The sequence below is a fragment of the Hylaeus volcanicus genome, chromosome 2, assembly GCF_026283585.1.
Source record: "Hylaeus volcanicus isolate JK05 chromosome 2, UHH_iyHylVolc1.0_haploid, whole genome shotgun sequence".
Classification (NCBI taxonomy): Eukaryota; Metazoa; Arthropoda; class Insecta; order Hymenoptera; family Colletidae; genus Hylaeus; species Hylaeus volcanicus.
The window spans coordinates 410,999-423,764 of record NC_071977.1 but is presented as its reverse complement, the minus strand read 5'-3'; the positions used below and the strand labels follow the sequence as shown (position 1 = coordinate 423,764).

The 12,766-nt window shown below is 34.0% G+C and overlaps 4 protein-coding genes across 9 annotated transcripts; 2 read left to right on the top strand and 2 right to left on the bottom strand.

Annotated features, from left to right (window-relative positions):
* Positions 1-2,870: 2,870 nt before the first annotated feature.
* LOC128872905 ((Lyso)-N-acylphosphatidylethanolamine lipase) lies at positions 2,871-6,743 on the top strand. Of its 4 annotated transcripts, XM_054116070.1 has the most exons (8): positions 2,871-3,616; positions 3,699-3,934; positions 4,423-4,499; positions 4,599-4,805; positions 5,147-5,476; positions 5,552-5,666; positions 5,742-5,928; positions 6,007-6,743. In XM_054116070.1, exons 3-8 carry the CDS (start codon positions 4,466-4,468, stop codon positions 6,241-6,243), a joined length of 1,110 nt encoding a protein of 369 aa, XP_053972045.1. In that variant the 5' UTR covers positions 2,871-3,616; positions 3,699-3,934; positions 4,423-4,465; the 3' UTR covers positions 6,244-6,743. The 4 variants fall into 4 exon arrangements, with proteins under 4 accessions (XP_053972045.1, XP_053972043.1, XP_053972046.1 ...); XM_054116068.1 differs by lacking the exon at positions 3,699-3,934 and having other exon boundaries at positions 2,875-3,616; XM_054116071.1 differs by lacking the exons at positions 2,871-3,616; positions 3,699-3,934 and adding an exon at positions 3,988-4,043.
* A 25-nt stretch (positions 6,744-6,768) lies between these two features.
* Positions 6,769-8,115, bottom strand: LOC128872907 (uncharacterized). Its single transcript, XM_054116072.1, has 3 exons — positions 7,905-8,115; positions 7,218-7,806; positions 6,769-7,147 (listed from the first exon to the last, which is right to left on the bottom strand). Exons 1-3 carry the CDS (start codon positions 8,054-8,056, stop codon positions 6,833-6,835), a joined length of 1,056 nt encoding a protein of 351 aa, XP_053972047.1. The 5' UTR covers positions 8,057-8,115; the 3' UTR covers positions 6,769-6,832.
* A 440-nt stretch (positions 8,116-8,555) lies between these two features.
* On the top strand, positions 8,556-11,294 carry LOC128884847 (TBC1 domain family member 10A). 3 transcript variants are annotated; one of them, XM_054138504.1, is made up of 6 exons: positions 8,557-8,734; positions 8,820-9,067; positions 9,410-9,539; positions 9,625-10,198; positions 10,273-10,542; positions 10,641-11,294. In XM_054138504.1, the coding sequence occupies exons 3-6, from the start codon at positions 9,427-9,429 to the stop codon at positions 10,752-10,754; spliced, it is 1,071 nt and encodes a 356-aa protein (XP_053994479.1). In that variant the 5' UTR covers positions 8,557-8,734; positions 8,820-9,067; positions 9,410-9,426; the 3' UTR covers positions 10,755-11,294. The 3 variants fall into 3 exon arrangements, with proteins under 3 accessions (XP_053994478.1, XP_053994480.1, XP_053994479.1); XM_054138503.1 differs by lacking the exon at positions 8,820-9,067 and having other exon boundaries at positions 8,556-8,734; positions 9,418-9,539; XM_054138505.1 differs by lacking the exon at positions 8,820-9,067 and having other exon boundaries at positions 8,556-8,734.
* A 90-nt stretch (positions 11,295-11,384) lies between these two features.
* Positions 11,385-12,595, bottom strand: LOC128884848 (uncharacterized). Its single transcript, XM_054138506.1, has 3 exons — positions 12,242-12,595; positions 11,893-12,162; positions 11,385-11,660 (listed from the first exon to the last, which is right to left on the bottom strand). Exons 1-3 carry the CDS (start codon positions 12,593-12,595, stop codon positions 11,388-11,390), a joined length of 897 nt encoding a protein of 298 aa, XP_053994481.1. The 3' UTR covers positions 11,385-11,387.
* Positions 12,596-12,766: the final 171 nt, after the last annotated feature.

The window sequence follows — 12,766 nt, the reverse complement described above, 5'->3', positions numbered from 1 at the left end:
AATGGCAGTGCTGCCTTGTATCCCCACTATCCACCGCCTCGCTAAACTACATCGCGCATAGTGCGACAGGTGCCGCGAGACGTGGAACATTGCTCTTCGCGATTAAAAAGTAGTCCCCTCCCTTTCTTGTTAAATCTGTATTAACCTACGCATCCTCGACTACTATTTTAAACCGAGGCTTGTACGTTTTCAATTTTTCTGCATTCGATTACCTCGGTGGATCGAATATTCGACAAATGTAAATCTCTCGAGTTCGTATTCCAACATTTTGTGCATCGATCGAATATTCCAATTATCAACCGTATTTCGATAGCGTGATGTAGGCTATAAATCGAGACTTTTCTATTCATCGTTCTTCTTTAAATTTAATTTTTAAAATATCGATCGACCCCATGATATTAGTCATGCATCTTTAGAACAGCTTCGCGATAAACAATTGCAAGAAGTGAGTCTCCTCGCAAGCTGAGTCAACGTGTCGAATCATTAATAAACAATTGGACGATATTGGATCATTTATATTTTTAAACGGCAAACGATTCGAATTTCTAGAAAATTCTTTGTCGAATAATTCGCGTAATAAATACGTAATTAAATTTCGAAATCAAATTTAAACGTTCACTTGGAACAAATTTATATCATTATCTAACGTTAGAATACTATTTTGGACTGCAAAGCCGCCCTCTAGCATAAACAAAGATAAATTGCGATCCAAATTGGTGAGAAAAATGAATAGTCATTGGTAAATAAACTTATTTCTCCTTGTTGATCGCAATATCGAGGTCACTCTTGGAGGATATCGTATATCACGCCTGATTATTCAACCTTCGTGTAGTCAGTGTTATTTTTTTTGAACGATTACACAATTTTAATAATATTATTAATTACAGAGTAACCTAATCTCTACGATTCCTTTCAAAACATATTTGATATCAATAAAATTATACATAAATGTCAAAAAAGCGACCAAAATCGCTAACCTGAAAGATGTACAGGTTACTTTAAGGTTAATTACAGGTTAATTATATTCGTTTGGAAACGCGTTACATACGTTTATTCTCTACAATAGCAACGTTAAACGTAACCTGAATTCGTAATAATCATTTTTAATATACGTCTTCGTATGCGAAACCGATAATTATTAATCGTAATCGAAAGGTTATGAATATGCGCGTAAAATTGAAATCAAAGGTGGAGGGAGGGGGGGGGGGATCATGGAATCCGAAGGACAACGCCTTTGTATTATGAATCACTAGTTCGGATGCATCAAGGAAAAACGATTTGTTTCTTCACATGCTGATAATTGCGTCGTTAAAGAACAATGGAGAATGACCGATACACATACTCCGACCGATCCAGCACTAATAATCTTTGAAAACAAGCATCGACTCGCATTCGTGTATTATCGATCGGATTTTGGTATCAAGTTCATTGTATTGCCAAAATAACTATAAAAACAGTATGACGTTAACGTAGAACCATTAGAGAATAACGTTAAATACACATTAAATTAGTTTGTGCAAGGTTAGAGTCGCAAACGATGGGAACAATGCAATCCAATGTAATGCAATGCAAAAAATGCAAAAAGGCTTAATTTTTTCAGCGTTAAGGAAATGCATAGCAATGCAAAATGCGACGTGCGATGTTGGTTCTGAAATTGCTCGTTCCGTTTAGGATCCTCCTCTCTGACTGGCAGACAAGAAAGTAGTGTCAGCAGACGACGCCCGAGCTTCACGTGTATCCTTACGCCACGCATGCTATGCGTCATATCGTAATACGTATACACACAAGCACAGTTCACATCCTGCCTTTCCTTGTATGCGGCTTTCGAAATGTAAACCCTCTTCACTACCCTCCTGTGCACCTCCGATGCATTTTGTCTATGAAATAAAAATAGTGCAGGCCCACTTTACGTTTGAGAAGGGAGGTCAACACCATTTCCATGTTTCGTCTTCCCACAACCAAACGAGTTAACGTTCATTTTTGATCGATGCTTCCTTTCCTATGAAGTAATTTAAGAATTACCACAAATACGAATAAATGATAACGTTCCAAACATGCTTTCGTTATCAGACAAAATAATCGATTTCTGCTTAACGACAGTTCACGAACCACGATTCTTATCTAGATACAAATTTTGAGTAGCGAGCGTACGATAAAAAATACTTTTATTTGTTATCGATCGTATAGAAGGAAGAGTTTGAATTATAGAATAATATTACATTATACACTTTTCCGTATATTATTACCCGTAAATTTTTTCTTCTTATAGTTCCGTGTTTGTAATACAGCGTTGATTTTTTTAAATGTTTCCGACGGTACAAAATGGTGGGACAATTTTCCCTCCTTTTTCGAATGAATCAGTTGTTACCATCCTTTATTTTGTCCATGAATTTTGTTCGTACATTTAGCACGCTACAAATGTGTATCAAAGACAAGAGTGGAAGTACAATAAGCCGGCTATCGTGCAACTTTGAATTCCCGAAACAATTGGACCAAGTAATGAGAATCATGCACGAGTGCAATGAGGATGTGCTGATTGGAATGAATAGCTCATATTGTCGGGAGAGCCAAAAGCACCCAGAGCTTGTATACAGAGGCTCTCTGATCATTATAAAATGTCTTGTCTGGTGTTCTTTTCTTCATTGTAATACCCTTAAATTTTGTCTCTGTTACACGTTGCATAGACGGAATGCATTAGATGCATTCAAATTTACATCGTGAAATTACAAAAGCAATGGTAATTTCACGAATAACATAACCGTGTAATATTTCGATGATCGCATTAAGAATGGGGATTACATCACGTTTTCAATTATTATTTACATATACTTTTAATACTACAATCGATGTTAATTAGTTTATATTCTTATCAATACCCATAGACCTTTAACCTCAATCATTTTCCTATATCAGTGAACGACAGATTATTATTCATCCTTACTCTATTTAAAGGATTAAAGATCTCTAGAGGTTATTATAAGGTTTTGTCTCCCTGTAACTTTCATGTTTATCTGTCGCGTATATATGAAAAAGATTATGTGCTCTTGCTTAGGGAATGTAATTGCCAAGAGTATACAAACATAGCACGATAAAATATAATCATCGATTATTATTACAAATTGTCATATCTTACTGGCAAACAGAGAAACTCATTATAGCGATATGAATACTGTCTACCTACTTTTTGAAAAAGTACATTTCAGTACATCTCATACATTATGGCGTTGATAACAGTTACCGCGCTAATGTTAGGTTATGTTGCTATTAATAAATCAAACGTTTCTATCGGAGTGACATACTGTAATCGAATGAAATAAATATAGCAAAATACAAACTATGCTTAGCGAAGCTTGTAAAAACAGCATTCCATTATACAAGAATATATGTTTTCGAAAAGACAAGTTCTCCAGTTCGTTTGTGTATCAGCTGATTCTCCCACTCTCTCTTCCATTTTTCCTTAGTCAGTATACACTCGAATCGACACTTGGACTAGATAATAGAACCGACTACGTCGACATACCGTTTTTCCACATTGTCAACAAAGAAACCATCGCTAAAGAACCGCATAAGTATCCCTGAAGCTAATGGCAGATCATGAAGTTGTTAAATCGAAAAGGTACGCATTAAACGAACTTTCTCTTCTTTCTTGCTAACTGTCAGTTGTATTCTCCTTATTCGCATTTCTCATCGATTTTTAGTTGATTTTTGCGTTCTCATGTAATACGATATCAACCGACAGACTTTCGTCACATTGCGTTATTCGATTCAACGGTTTTCTGTCCCGAGATTAAGATCTGTTTCTGACGTTTTCGAATCATTTAACTTAAATTTGCACAAAGAATAGATTCACATCGCAGATGATGCTCGAAAGTGTTGCGAGATGATTTTGACATGTACTTATATGCGTACGTAAGAGAGGAAATTATTAAGGAAGGTAAGAAATGATCTATATACATATGTACATACATTTAATCGTATTTCAAGGTCATGTGCTAAAATTGTTTTACCACGAAGAACGCTAACCAAAAAAATTCGTAGAATAAGTTCGTTTCATGTTTGCTTTAAACGTTTATTTCTTTTTGAAATCGTGTATTAAAGTGTCGTGCTATCATTGTTTGTTAACCATCATTGTGCATTTCATGTTTCATTACTCATCACCGTTATCATGCAATGTTTTCAAGTCCTGCATAAACTGACATTGTAACATTACCAAGCTACATAATACAATGATTCAAAGGAAGGATGTTTGAATTAAAAAACTTTTTTATTTAACTAAATGTGTGATTCCTTAAATGCGTAATTAAAGGTTTGTTTAAAAATATAATCATAGAATGTGATCATTTTAATCTATTTTATCTAGAAAGGGAAATATTGCATAATACACAATTGATTGATAATATAATTTGTGTTTTTTTTTTTTAGCTGGATTTGGGAATGGATTAGCTGGTCTGTTTCATCTTCGACTATGCTACGTGCCGCGGAGAAGAAAATTCTTTCCTGTAAGTTTAATTCGTATATTTTCTTTGTATCCAACAATGTAATTTTTAATATATCAAAGATGACTATTTTAGTAATTTTATATTTTTATTAAATTACAGATTTGAAAACCACATATCGTGGATGGTATGTCGACATAGGACCAGTTGTAGGGACAGCAGATAAAATATGGACTATTTCTTTGAACGAGGAATCACCAAAGACACCAATTGTCTTGCTACATGGCTTAGGAGCAGGAGTAGCATTGTGGTGTTTAAATTTAGATGTGCTAGCTTCTCAAAGACCAGTATACGCTATTGACATATTAGGTAAATGTTAAAAAAAATAATAAACTTACCTCAAAATAATATGCAACAAATAATGCTAATATTTTAGTGTTATTAGTTTCCATTATTTTTGTTATAAGAACAGAGCAGTTCTGTTTGATGGTAGGTTCTTGTATACAATTATGAAGAATGACTCATAGATGAGTAAGATTGAACTTTGGAATCATTTACAATCTGTAAAATAGACGATTCAGCATGTTCTCAAAATCTTTGCAAATCTTTGATTCGGTATAAAAATGTTTTGTGTGCTCCTAGTAACGAATATCATTCTCTTCCATTACCTTCTTTTTTAATTGTCAATTTTCTACAAATTCTCTACAAAGGTTTTGGAAGAAGTAGCCGTCCAGTTTTTAGCAATGAAGCGCAAAAAGCTGAAGAGCAACTAGTTGAATCCATTGAAGAATGGAGAAGGGAAATGCAGCTGGAAAAATTTGTGCTGTTGGGTCACTCCATGGGTGGCTTTCTTGCAGCATCGTATTCTATACAGCATCCTGATAGGATTAAACATCTTATTCTTGCGGATCCTTGGGGTTTTCCTGAAAGACCAGTTGAACCAGCTTCAAAACAACCTATACCATTTTGGGTGAAAGCTATAGCGTACGTGGTGCAACCGCTGAATCCATTATGGGCCGTTAGGGTAGCAGGTCCATTTGGTTTGTAACTTTTACAATGTACAGTTTCGCGCTGTATGCTATTCAAGTTTTAATTGAAATTTTGTTTTTTTCTAGGACAGTGGCTAATTGAGAAAACTAGGCCAGATATCGTAAAGAAATTTTCACCTATCTTAGATGATACTACTGTAATTTCGCAGTACATACATCAGTGTAATGCTCAAACTCCGTCGTAAGTTTTACGTTCGTAAAATATAAGATTACTTTGAATATGAAATTCAATTCGAATAATGTCTTTCAAAAATAGGGGTGAAAGTGCATTTCACGCGATGATGCAAGGTTTTGGCTGGGCCAAAAATCCTATTGTCAGAAGAATAGACAAATTGAGTCCAGAAATTCCGATAACTTTGTTATATGGTAGTCGATCGTGGGTAGATAACTCGTCTTGGGAGACGCTTAAACAAGCTAGATCATCGTCTTACATTAACGTTCAGGTAAAAAAAAAAAAAAAAAAAAAAATAGATAACATTATGAATTTTGAATTGTATAATATACGTTTTCGTTACTTGTAGGCGATAACAGGAGCAGGTCATCATGTTTACGCAGATAAAAGTGACATTTTCAATAAATACGTATTAGAAGCGTGTAATTTAAGTGATTCGATACCTCAATTAACAGCGACGAATATTCGTCCAAATATTAAATCCGTAAACGAACAACAAATCTCGCTCACTGTAACGGACGAAGAAGTTGATTCGAAAGCCGTGGAAGAACAAGAACTAAATACGTCGCAATCACGATCCAGTTGAAGTTTAGTACACAATTTTATAGTTAAATTACATTCTTTGACTTTGTCGTGCAATCGAATGAACAGCGTACTTTGTGTGATAGACTAGGTAGACTAGGTGTATGCACTACAACATACCAAATCATTTCATATTAAGTAATATTGTAATGCAATTTAATTTCCAACTTATGTCACGCCATATTAGTTCTTAACCTCTTAAACTATTTCAGTAACATTAATTAAAGTGTTGAGATTTTTATGTTATAGAGTTTGATTTGTAACATGTGAATTCGATTTTATAACCTACATAAATACTTCGAAACATGTACTTGTGATACTCGTGATACTCGAATCATAAGTAAATCTAAATAAGGTAAAAGCAAATGAAATCATTGGGATCAATATTTTACGTGAATATTGCGTGTAAATTGCAAGCGTAACGATGGAGAGAAGTTGAATTGTACATTATGTATAGTTGTAGTATAAAATAAAAAATCTTTGATATAAATCACAATAAAAAAACATTATACAATAAACTTTATCATCGTTACTTGGTTATGAGATATATAAATTTAATTATTCTATTTACATATATACATATATATAATAAATTAGTTTTTATATTCATCATTTACGTCATCAAAATTATCTGTATCAATCAAGTCATCATTAACAATATTAAAATCATCAAAATCATCGTATATATCTTCGTTAAGATCGTCAATGTTTTGATTGGAAAATTTCTTAACTTTCATTCTTTTCTCTCTCTGTCTTTTTTTGATAAATTCTGCAAATTGTTCTCGCTCGTTCGTCTCAGTCGAAAAATCTGGTTGAATATTTATGTTCGTACTAGAGGAGGTTACGTTTGATTGGCGCTTTGTTCGTACTAATATGGATTGCTGCGATTGTTTCAATGATGATTTAATCTGTAGAAAAAAATGTAGCTTTAAATTGTTATTAGTAGGTTAATTGGTAAATCTCAACCATGCAATATACCTTTGTCATAATTCTGTAATGATCCAAACCAAATACATCGTGTCTCATTAATGGTAAACTTATATGGAAAGTGTCATCTGGACTATCCAAATCTTGACTTTCCATTGACATTTCATTGTCTTTATTAATGGTTTTTTTAGACGTTACAACATGATTTGGAACACATGGATATAGAGAAGGTATATAATCTTCTCCATAATCTGCTATTGCTAATCTTTCTTCTACTTCATTAACTCTATTATAATGCTTACATTTTAAAAATTGAATAGGAGGTACACAGCCTATAACGCGAAGTTGAGTTAATTCGTGTCTTAACTGAAGTGCGCATCTCCTCAATACTTCTTCTGTATCGGATTTATCATTGCTAATATCTATGAAAGATATATTAATTTGTTTAAAATCTTGAGTTATTTTTAAATCGGTAAGTTCAATGCTTTTGTTTGCAAGGGCAGGATCTATTTCTCCTGTTGACATGAAATCTGTGACGTGTTCCATGAAAATTTTATTCAAAACATTCATTCTTCGAGTTGTATGTATAGAAGGTCCCCTTTTCACTGTTTTGTCAATACTAATATTATCAATTGCATTCCTACAATTTTATGACGTGGTCTTTCATAAACAACTAGTAAATTATATAGAAAACAAAACTTGTGTAGCATAGGAAGTATATTCTTAGTTCGTACTTACCTCTTTGGTTGACTTCGCTTTAATAATTTATGCATAATAGCACTTTGCTTCGAAGAATAATTATAATTCCTTATACTACTGATCAATAACTGTTTGTACATTTGATTTATTGTAGATACACGTATATTTTGCATTCTGCTATAAAAATACATCTTTGATGTAAAGGATTTGTTAATTTAATCTCATGTATGAACTATGTATTACAATGAGCCCGTTTATTGCCATCTAGCGGCGGAGAGAGAACTCATTTTTTCAATCCACAGTGACGCCATCTAACAGTGAGACACCCAAGTTTGTAGTGAAAATAGTTCCCACAGCTTTTGTAAGATGGCGCCACTAACTAAAGGTACAATCATTTTTGCTATATATTTAATAACTATTACAAAACTGATAAATTTGACATATTATCTAATATACTGTAGTGTTATAAAGCAAAGAATCGTATTAATTAGACGTTTATTGAAAAATAAATAATTATTGATGAAAAGATGGCGGTGGCGCCATTTAGCAACAACAGTAAGAACTATTTTCACTACAAACTTGGGCGTTTTCCCACCGATGGCGCCATTGATTCAGTGCCTATAAAGCTCTGTTCCTATTGGACGATCGTAAATGACCGAACAGAATTGTCCAATTAATAATAGAATATCAGAAATCTATGTTTGGAAATAGAAAAAATAGTCCGCTATGCGCTGTAACGCAGTTATCAATTTTAACTGATATGGAAAGTATAGTTATCGAGTATGATACAATTACAGTATTATAATTTCTGGGAATATGCAATACGCCTCTACGGGTTTCTTAAATAACATTTGTGCGCAGCATCAATGGTAGGTATAGTCGATTCTCATGGTGCGCCCACTCGTTATTATCGTGATGTTGTGAAAGTAAATAATTGTGCGAATATGTACACAGTACTGAGTTTATGTTAGTCATCATGCTGAAACGAGCTTTATTCCTTGACACGTACAAATGATTGTTATTCATTGCACGAATGTTGTGGGCGTTACAAAACGGTGCTTTATCACACGATGTATGAAACATTGATATCTTGAACTATGATCGTGTTATTTTTTGGATTTCATTGGCGATTACTGTCAACAACTGTCAACTGTCAATTGTAAGGCGCGTAGAGACTCCCTTATTCATCATGTTTTAATGTTGTAAGTGACGAAAACTACAATTGTTAAATGTATTGCTCAACGTTCATTTTATATTCGAACGATTAATTATTAATTCTAGCATACTAATAAATAATTGTTCTGTGATAGTCACCCAGTGACAGTAGATTCGATGTATATATTCTTTTAAATTTTAGAAATCGTTGATGTTAACGTAGCCGGGAATTTTTATTTACGTCTGATGTTTCTATATTTTCAATGACACAAAAAGTAATGTTCTATCGGTACTAACATAAATGAGAACATTTTATTTTGTTGTTCCGTCGAAAAATTTTTTTGCTCTTTTATAAAAATTGTTTTATCATATTTATATTTTTACTTCAGATGATTAGAAAAATGCTATGGCGTCCTTAAGATCACATAATGGCGATACAGAGTCTGAGAGCGATAAGTTTGAGGGATCAAAAATTGATCGACATGGTTTTCTTCAGGACTCAAACTGTAGCACAGATAGGTAATGTTACAAATGATATTATAGCTAATAGTTAATACAGTATGTACAATATATGTTTATATATCGACATTTGTATGAAATACAGTCTTGCAAAACAAGGAATACCACCCGAAGTAATGTTACGAAGAGAGAGAAAGTGGATACAGATGTTAGAAAATTGGAAATATTTCATGAATACAAATTATCGCAAAGTTCGGGAACGATGTCGAAAAGGTATACCGCCTTCCATCAGACTTCGCGCGTGGTTGTACCTCTGCGGGGGTCAACTGTTGATGGATACAAATCCAAATTTATTTGAGGAGTTGGTAGAACGAGCCGGTGACCCAAAATATATAGACGATATTAAAAAGGATCTTCATCGGCAATTTCCGCATCATGTGATGTTTATCGGAGAAGCTCCTGGACAGGAAGAATTGTTTAAAGTATTGAAGGCATATTCCATTTTGAATAGCAAAGTAGGTTACTCCCAAGCTCAAGCACCTATTGCTGCATTTTTACTGATGCATATGCCAGCGGTACAAGCATTTTGGTGCCTCGTCGCGATATGTGACAAATACCTGGTCGGGTATTATAGTCAAGATATGGAAACGCTATTACGCGATGGAGACATTCTATTTGCTCTGCTCAAAAGAGTTTCTCCTGTCGCTTATAAACACGTGGTTAGTACGATTTAATTGTTACCTATACAAGTGAAAATCAAAAAAATTAATTTCATTGTCCTTCGTTATTCTAGAAAAAACTAAAAATGGAACCAATTTTGTACATGACCGAGTGGTTTTTATGCGTTTATACGCGAACACTGCCATGGGAAAGTATTCTACGGGTGTGGGATATGTTTCTTTGCGAAGGAGTTAAAGTTATTTTCAAAGTTGGTCTAGTATTGTTAAAAGGTAGCTTAGGTCGTACGTCTCTCGTTAAACGTTGTCCAACAGTTTACGAAACACTTCAAGTATTACGGAATCCCCCGCAGCATATTATGGAAGAAGAAGCTTTAGTTTACCAAGTAGGATATTTCATTAAATATAAATATAATAAATATAATAAAAATATATATATATATTTTTACACGTGGGTTTTTATTAAATGGACGCAATGTTACAGATTCGAAAATTAAATTTAACCGAAGAGGATTTCGAATACGAGCATCAGCGTCAAGTAATGAAACGAAAAGCAGCGGAACAGGCACCCCCTTCCACTGCCAATTGGACAGACTGATAAAAAAAAGCAAATTACGCGTAATACGAGTACCGAGCTTACAGGTATTACTCCGAAGTGTGCCTTCCTTTATATTCTTCGTATTGTACAGATCGTCAAATTTATATAACTATACTTTTACAAAACATAGAAATAATATTTAGCCAAGTTCAATAAGTACCAAACTTCTTTATTACAAATTTAGATAATTCGTAAATATGTCATACACGAGTACACATTCCCCGAATAGATAAACTAGATAACTTATCCCTATTTTCTCTACAGTAACAGAGTTATAAATATGCACAATACTTGTAGATGTTTATAGTACCGTTTAATCTTGTATTATTTCGACCGTATTTCTAGTTATAAACATTTTAAGATTTTTATATTTATGTACAAAAAAAAAAAATGGTAAAAGATTACATTTTTTAAGAATAAAGTTTACCATATAATAATGTTATCGAATAGAAATTGTTTCGTTTAGGTCAATGTTGTTTTTGTTAAAATTTAAGTAAACAATGAAAAATGATGTAATTAAATACATGTTACAAGTACATATATCGGCAGACTATTTCTTTTCACTTCAACCTTACAGACTTTATCCCTGGGTATTATAAGTACGAATAAATTAATTAGCTTTTTTCATTACTTTTATCTGACATAGTCTAGATCGTGTTCCTTATAGTTCTCCAAATGATTATAACGTTCGATAGCGTTCGTAACGATGTTCGATAAATGAAAGAAATCGTCTTGAATTGCTCGCGAATGCAGTATATCTAATTGAGACAATTTCGGTAAGAACAGAACGCTCATCATGAATACAATTGCCATTGTAACAAAGGTACTTATGGCTACAAAGAGGGGATTCGATAATTGGGTTTGTGTAGTTTGCGCAGCTTCCGTGTTGTCGAACGCAGGAGCAGGCTACAAAGAACGACAAGAGTGTAACATCGAGGAAACGAGAATAATATTTAGCGTCGTGTTTTCTTAAATAAATTAAATTCTGTTTGATTCTAGATATGACTTAACCCTTTGGAATAAGATGGCTCCGAGTGCAAGGGGTTAAAACATAAGACTGAGGAAAGATTAATTATTTATATTTATGGAACGAATGCTAGTTAAGAGCTGTGGTATGATGCATGTTATGCTTACTTACGATCGTCTTATAACCGTGGTCTTTCTTGAATTCTGACATGAAGGTCTTTAATGGGAAGAAATAATACTGATAAAGAGGCTGCTTGCCTGACAACTCTACGCGAGTGTCGGTGGCTTGAGGAATCTCAACGGCAGACAACGCATTGGTCAAGGAAGACAGGCTCATCGTTGATCCTTTTTCCAATGCATTTTTATACATCGCCGCGAGTTGTGCTCGCGTATATCCGAGCGCTTCCGGTTCTTGCATTTTAGTAATGCTGGGACTATAAGACTGCAAAGGCAATTACAAACTTTTTAACCGTGTATATAATAACAATTTAATTACAAAAAGAATAATAATGTTCGTTCACCTGATAATATCGGGATGGAGTTGCCGAGTCAATGCGATTTAAGTGAATTTTATCGTTGAGCAAAATATTGTAATGCGGGAAGCTCTGATTTCTATGCTTTCCGGTATTTTCTTGCGCGTTCATGTTGATCCTTTGAGTCGCGTAATTCTGTTTGTTTTTATCGTTGTAAACATGCTTGTCGTAAATATTTATAGGCGGAGGAACGTTGAAGTCTCGAAGCTCGATCATCACATTCCGAAGATATTCTCCGCTGGTTTGCGTTTTCGCGTTGACGGGATTCAACAATACCAAAGCAATGCAAATCAACTTCATTCTTCGAGTCGCGTTCATTTTGCGTCTATCACTAATTCCCATAAATTTGCATCTCAATTCGCGAGATAAAGCGAGTTTTTTTCTTGTAAGAATGTTCCCATATTTTCGTTACAGGGTAGTTTTAAATACGGATAGAACCGGATGTAACGAACATTATCACTGTTATCACATCGAGGACCATGGATGATCTACATGTTGATTTTTCGTTCAACG

Excerpts from the sequence above, each read along its gene's own strand:
- LOC128884848 (XM_054138506.1), bottom strand. The coding sequence starts at position 12,595 with ATGGGAATTAGTGATAGACGCAAAATGAACGCGACTCGAAGAATGAAG. Across the intron at positions 12,163-12,241 it reads CTCCATCCCGATATTATCAG|TCTTATAGTCCCAGCATTAC; the intron begins GTGAACGAACAT and ends TTGCCTTTGCAG. Across the intron at positions 11,661-11,892 it reads ACCACGGTTATAAGACGATC|CCTGCTCCTGCGTTCGACAA; the intron begins GTAAGTAAGCAT and ends CGTTCTTTGTAG.
- LOC128872905 (XM_054116068.1), top strand. The coding sequence starts at position 3,585 with ATGGCAGATCATGAAGTTGTTAAATCGAAAAG. Across the intron at positions 3,617-4,422 it reads GAAGTTGTTAAATCGAAAAG|CTGGATTTGGGAATGGATTA; the intron begins GTACGCATTAAA and ends TTTTTTTTTTAG. Across the intron at positions 4,500-4,598 it reads GGAGAAGAAAATTCTTTCCT|ATTTGAAAACCACATATCGT; the intron begins GTAAGTTTAATT and ends ATTAAATTACAG.
- LOC128884847 (XM_054138503.1), top strand. Across the intron at positions 9,540-9,624 it reads TCAAACTGTAGCACAGATAG|TCTTGCAAAACAAGGAATAC; the intron begins GTAATGTTACAA and ends TATGAAATACAG. Across the intron at positions 10,199-10,272 it reads CTGTCGCTTATAAACACGTG|AAAAAACTAAAAATGGAACC; the intron begins GTTAGTACGATT and ends TCGTTATTCTAG.
- LOC128872907 (XM_054116072.1), bottom strand. The coding sequence starts at position 8,056 with ATGTATTTTTATAGCAGAATGCAAAATATACGTGTATCTACAATAAAT. Across the intron at positions 7,807-7,904 it reads AAGCGAAGTCAACCAAAGAG|GAATGCAATTGATAATATTA; the intron begins GTAAGTACGAAC and ends ATAAAATTGTAG. Across the intron at positions 7,148-7,217 it reads ATTACAGAATTATGACAAAG|ATTAAATCATCATTGAAACA; the intron begins GTATATTGCATG and ends TTTTTTCTACAG.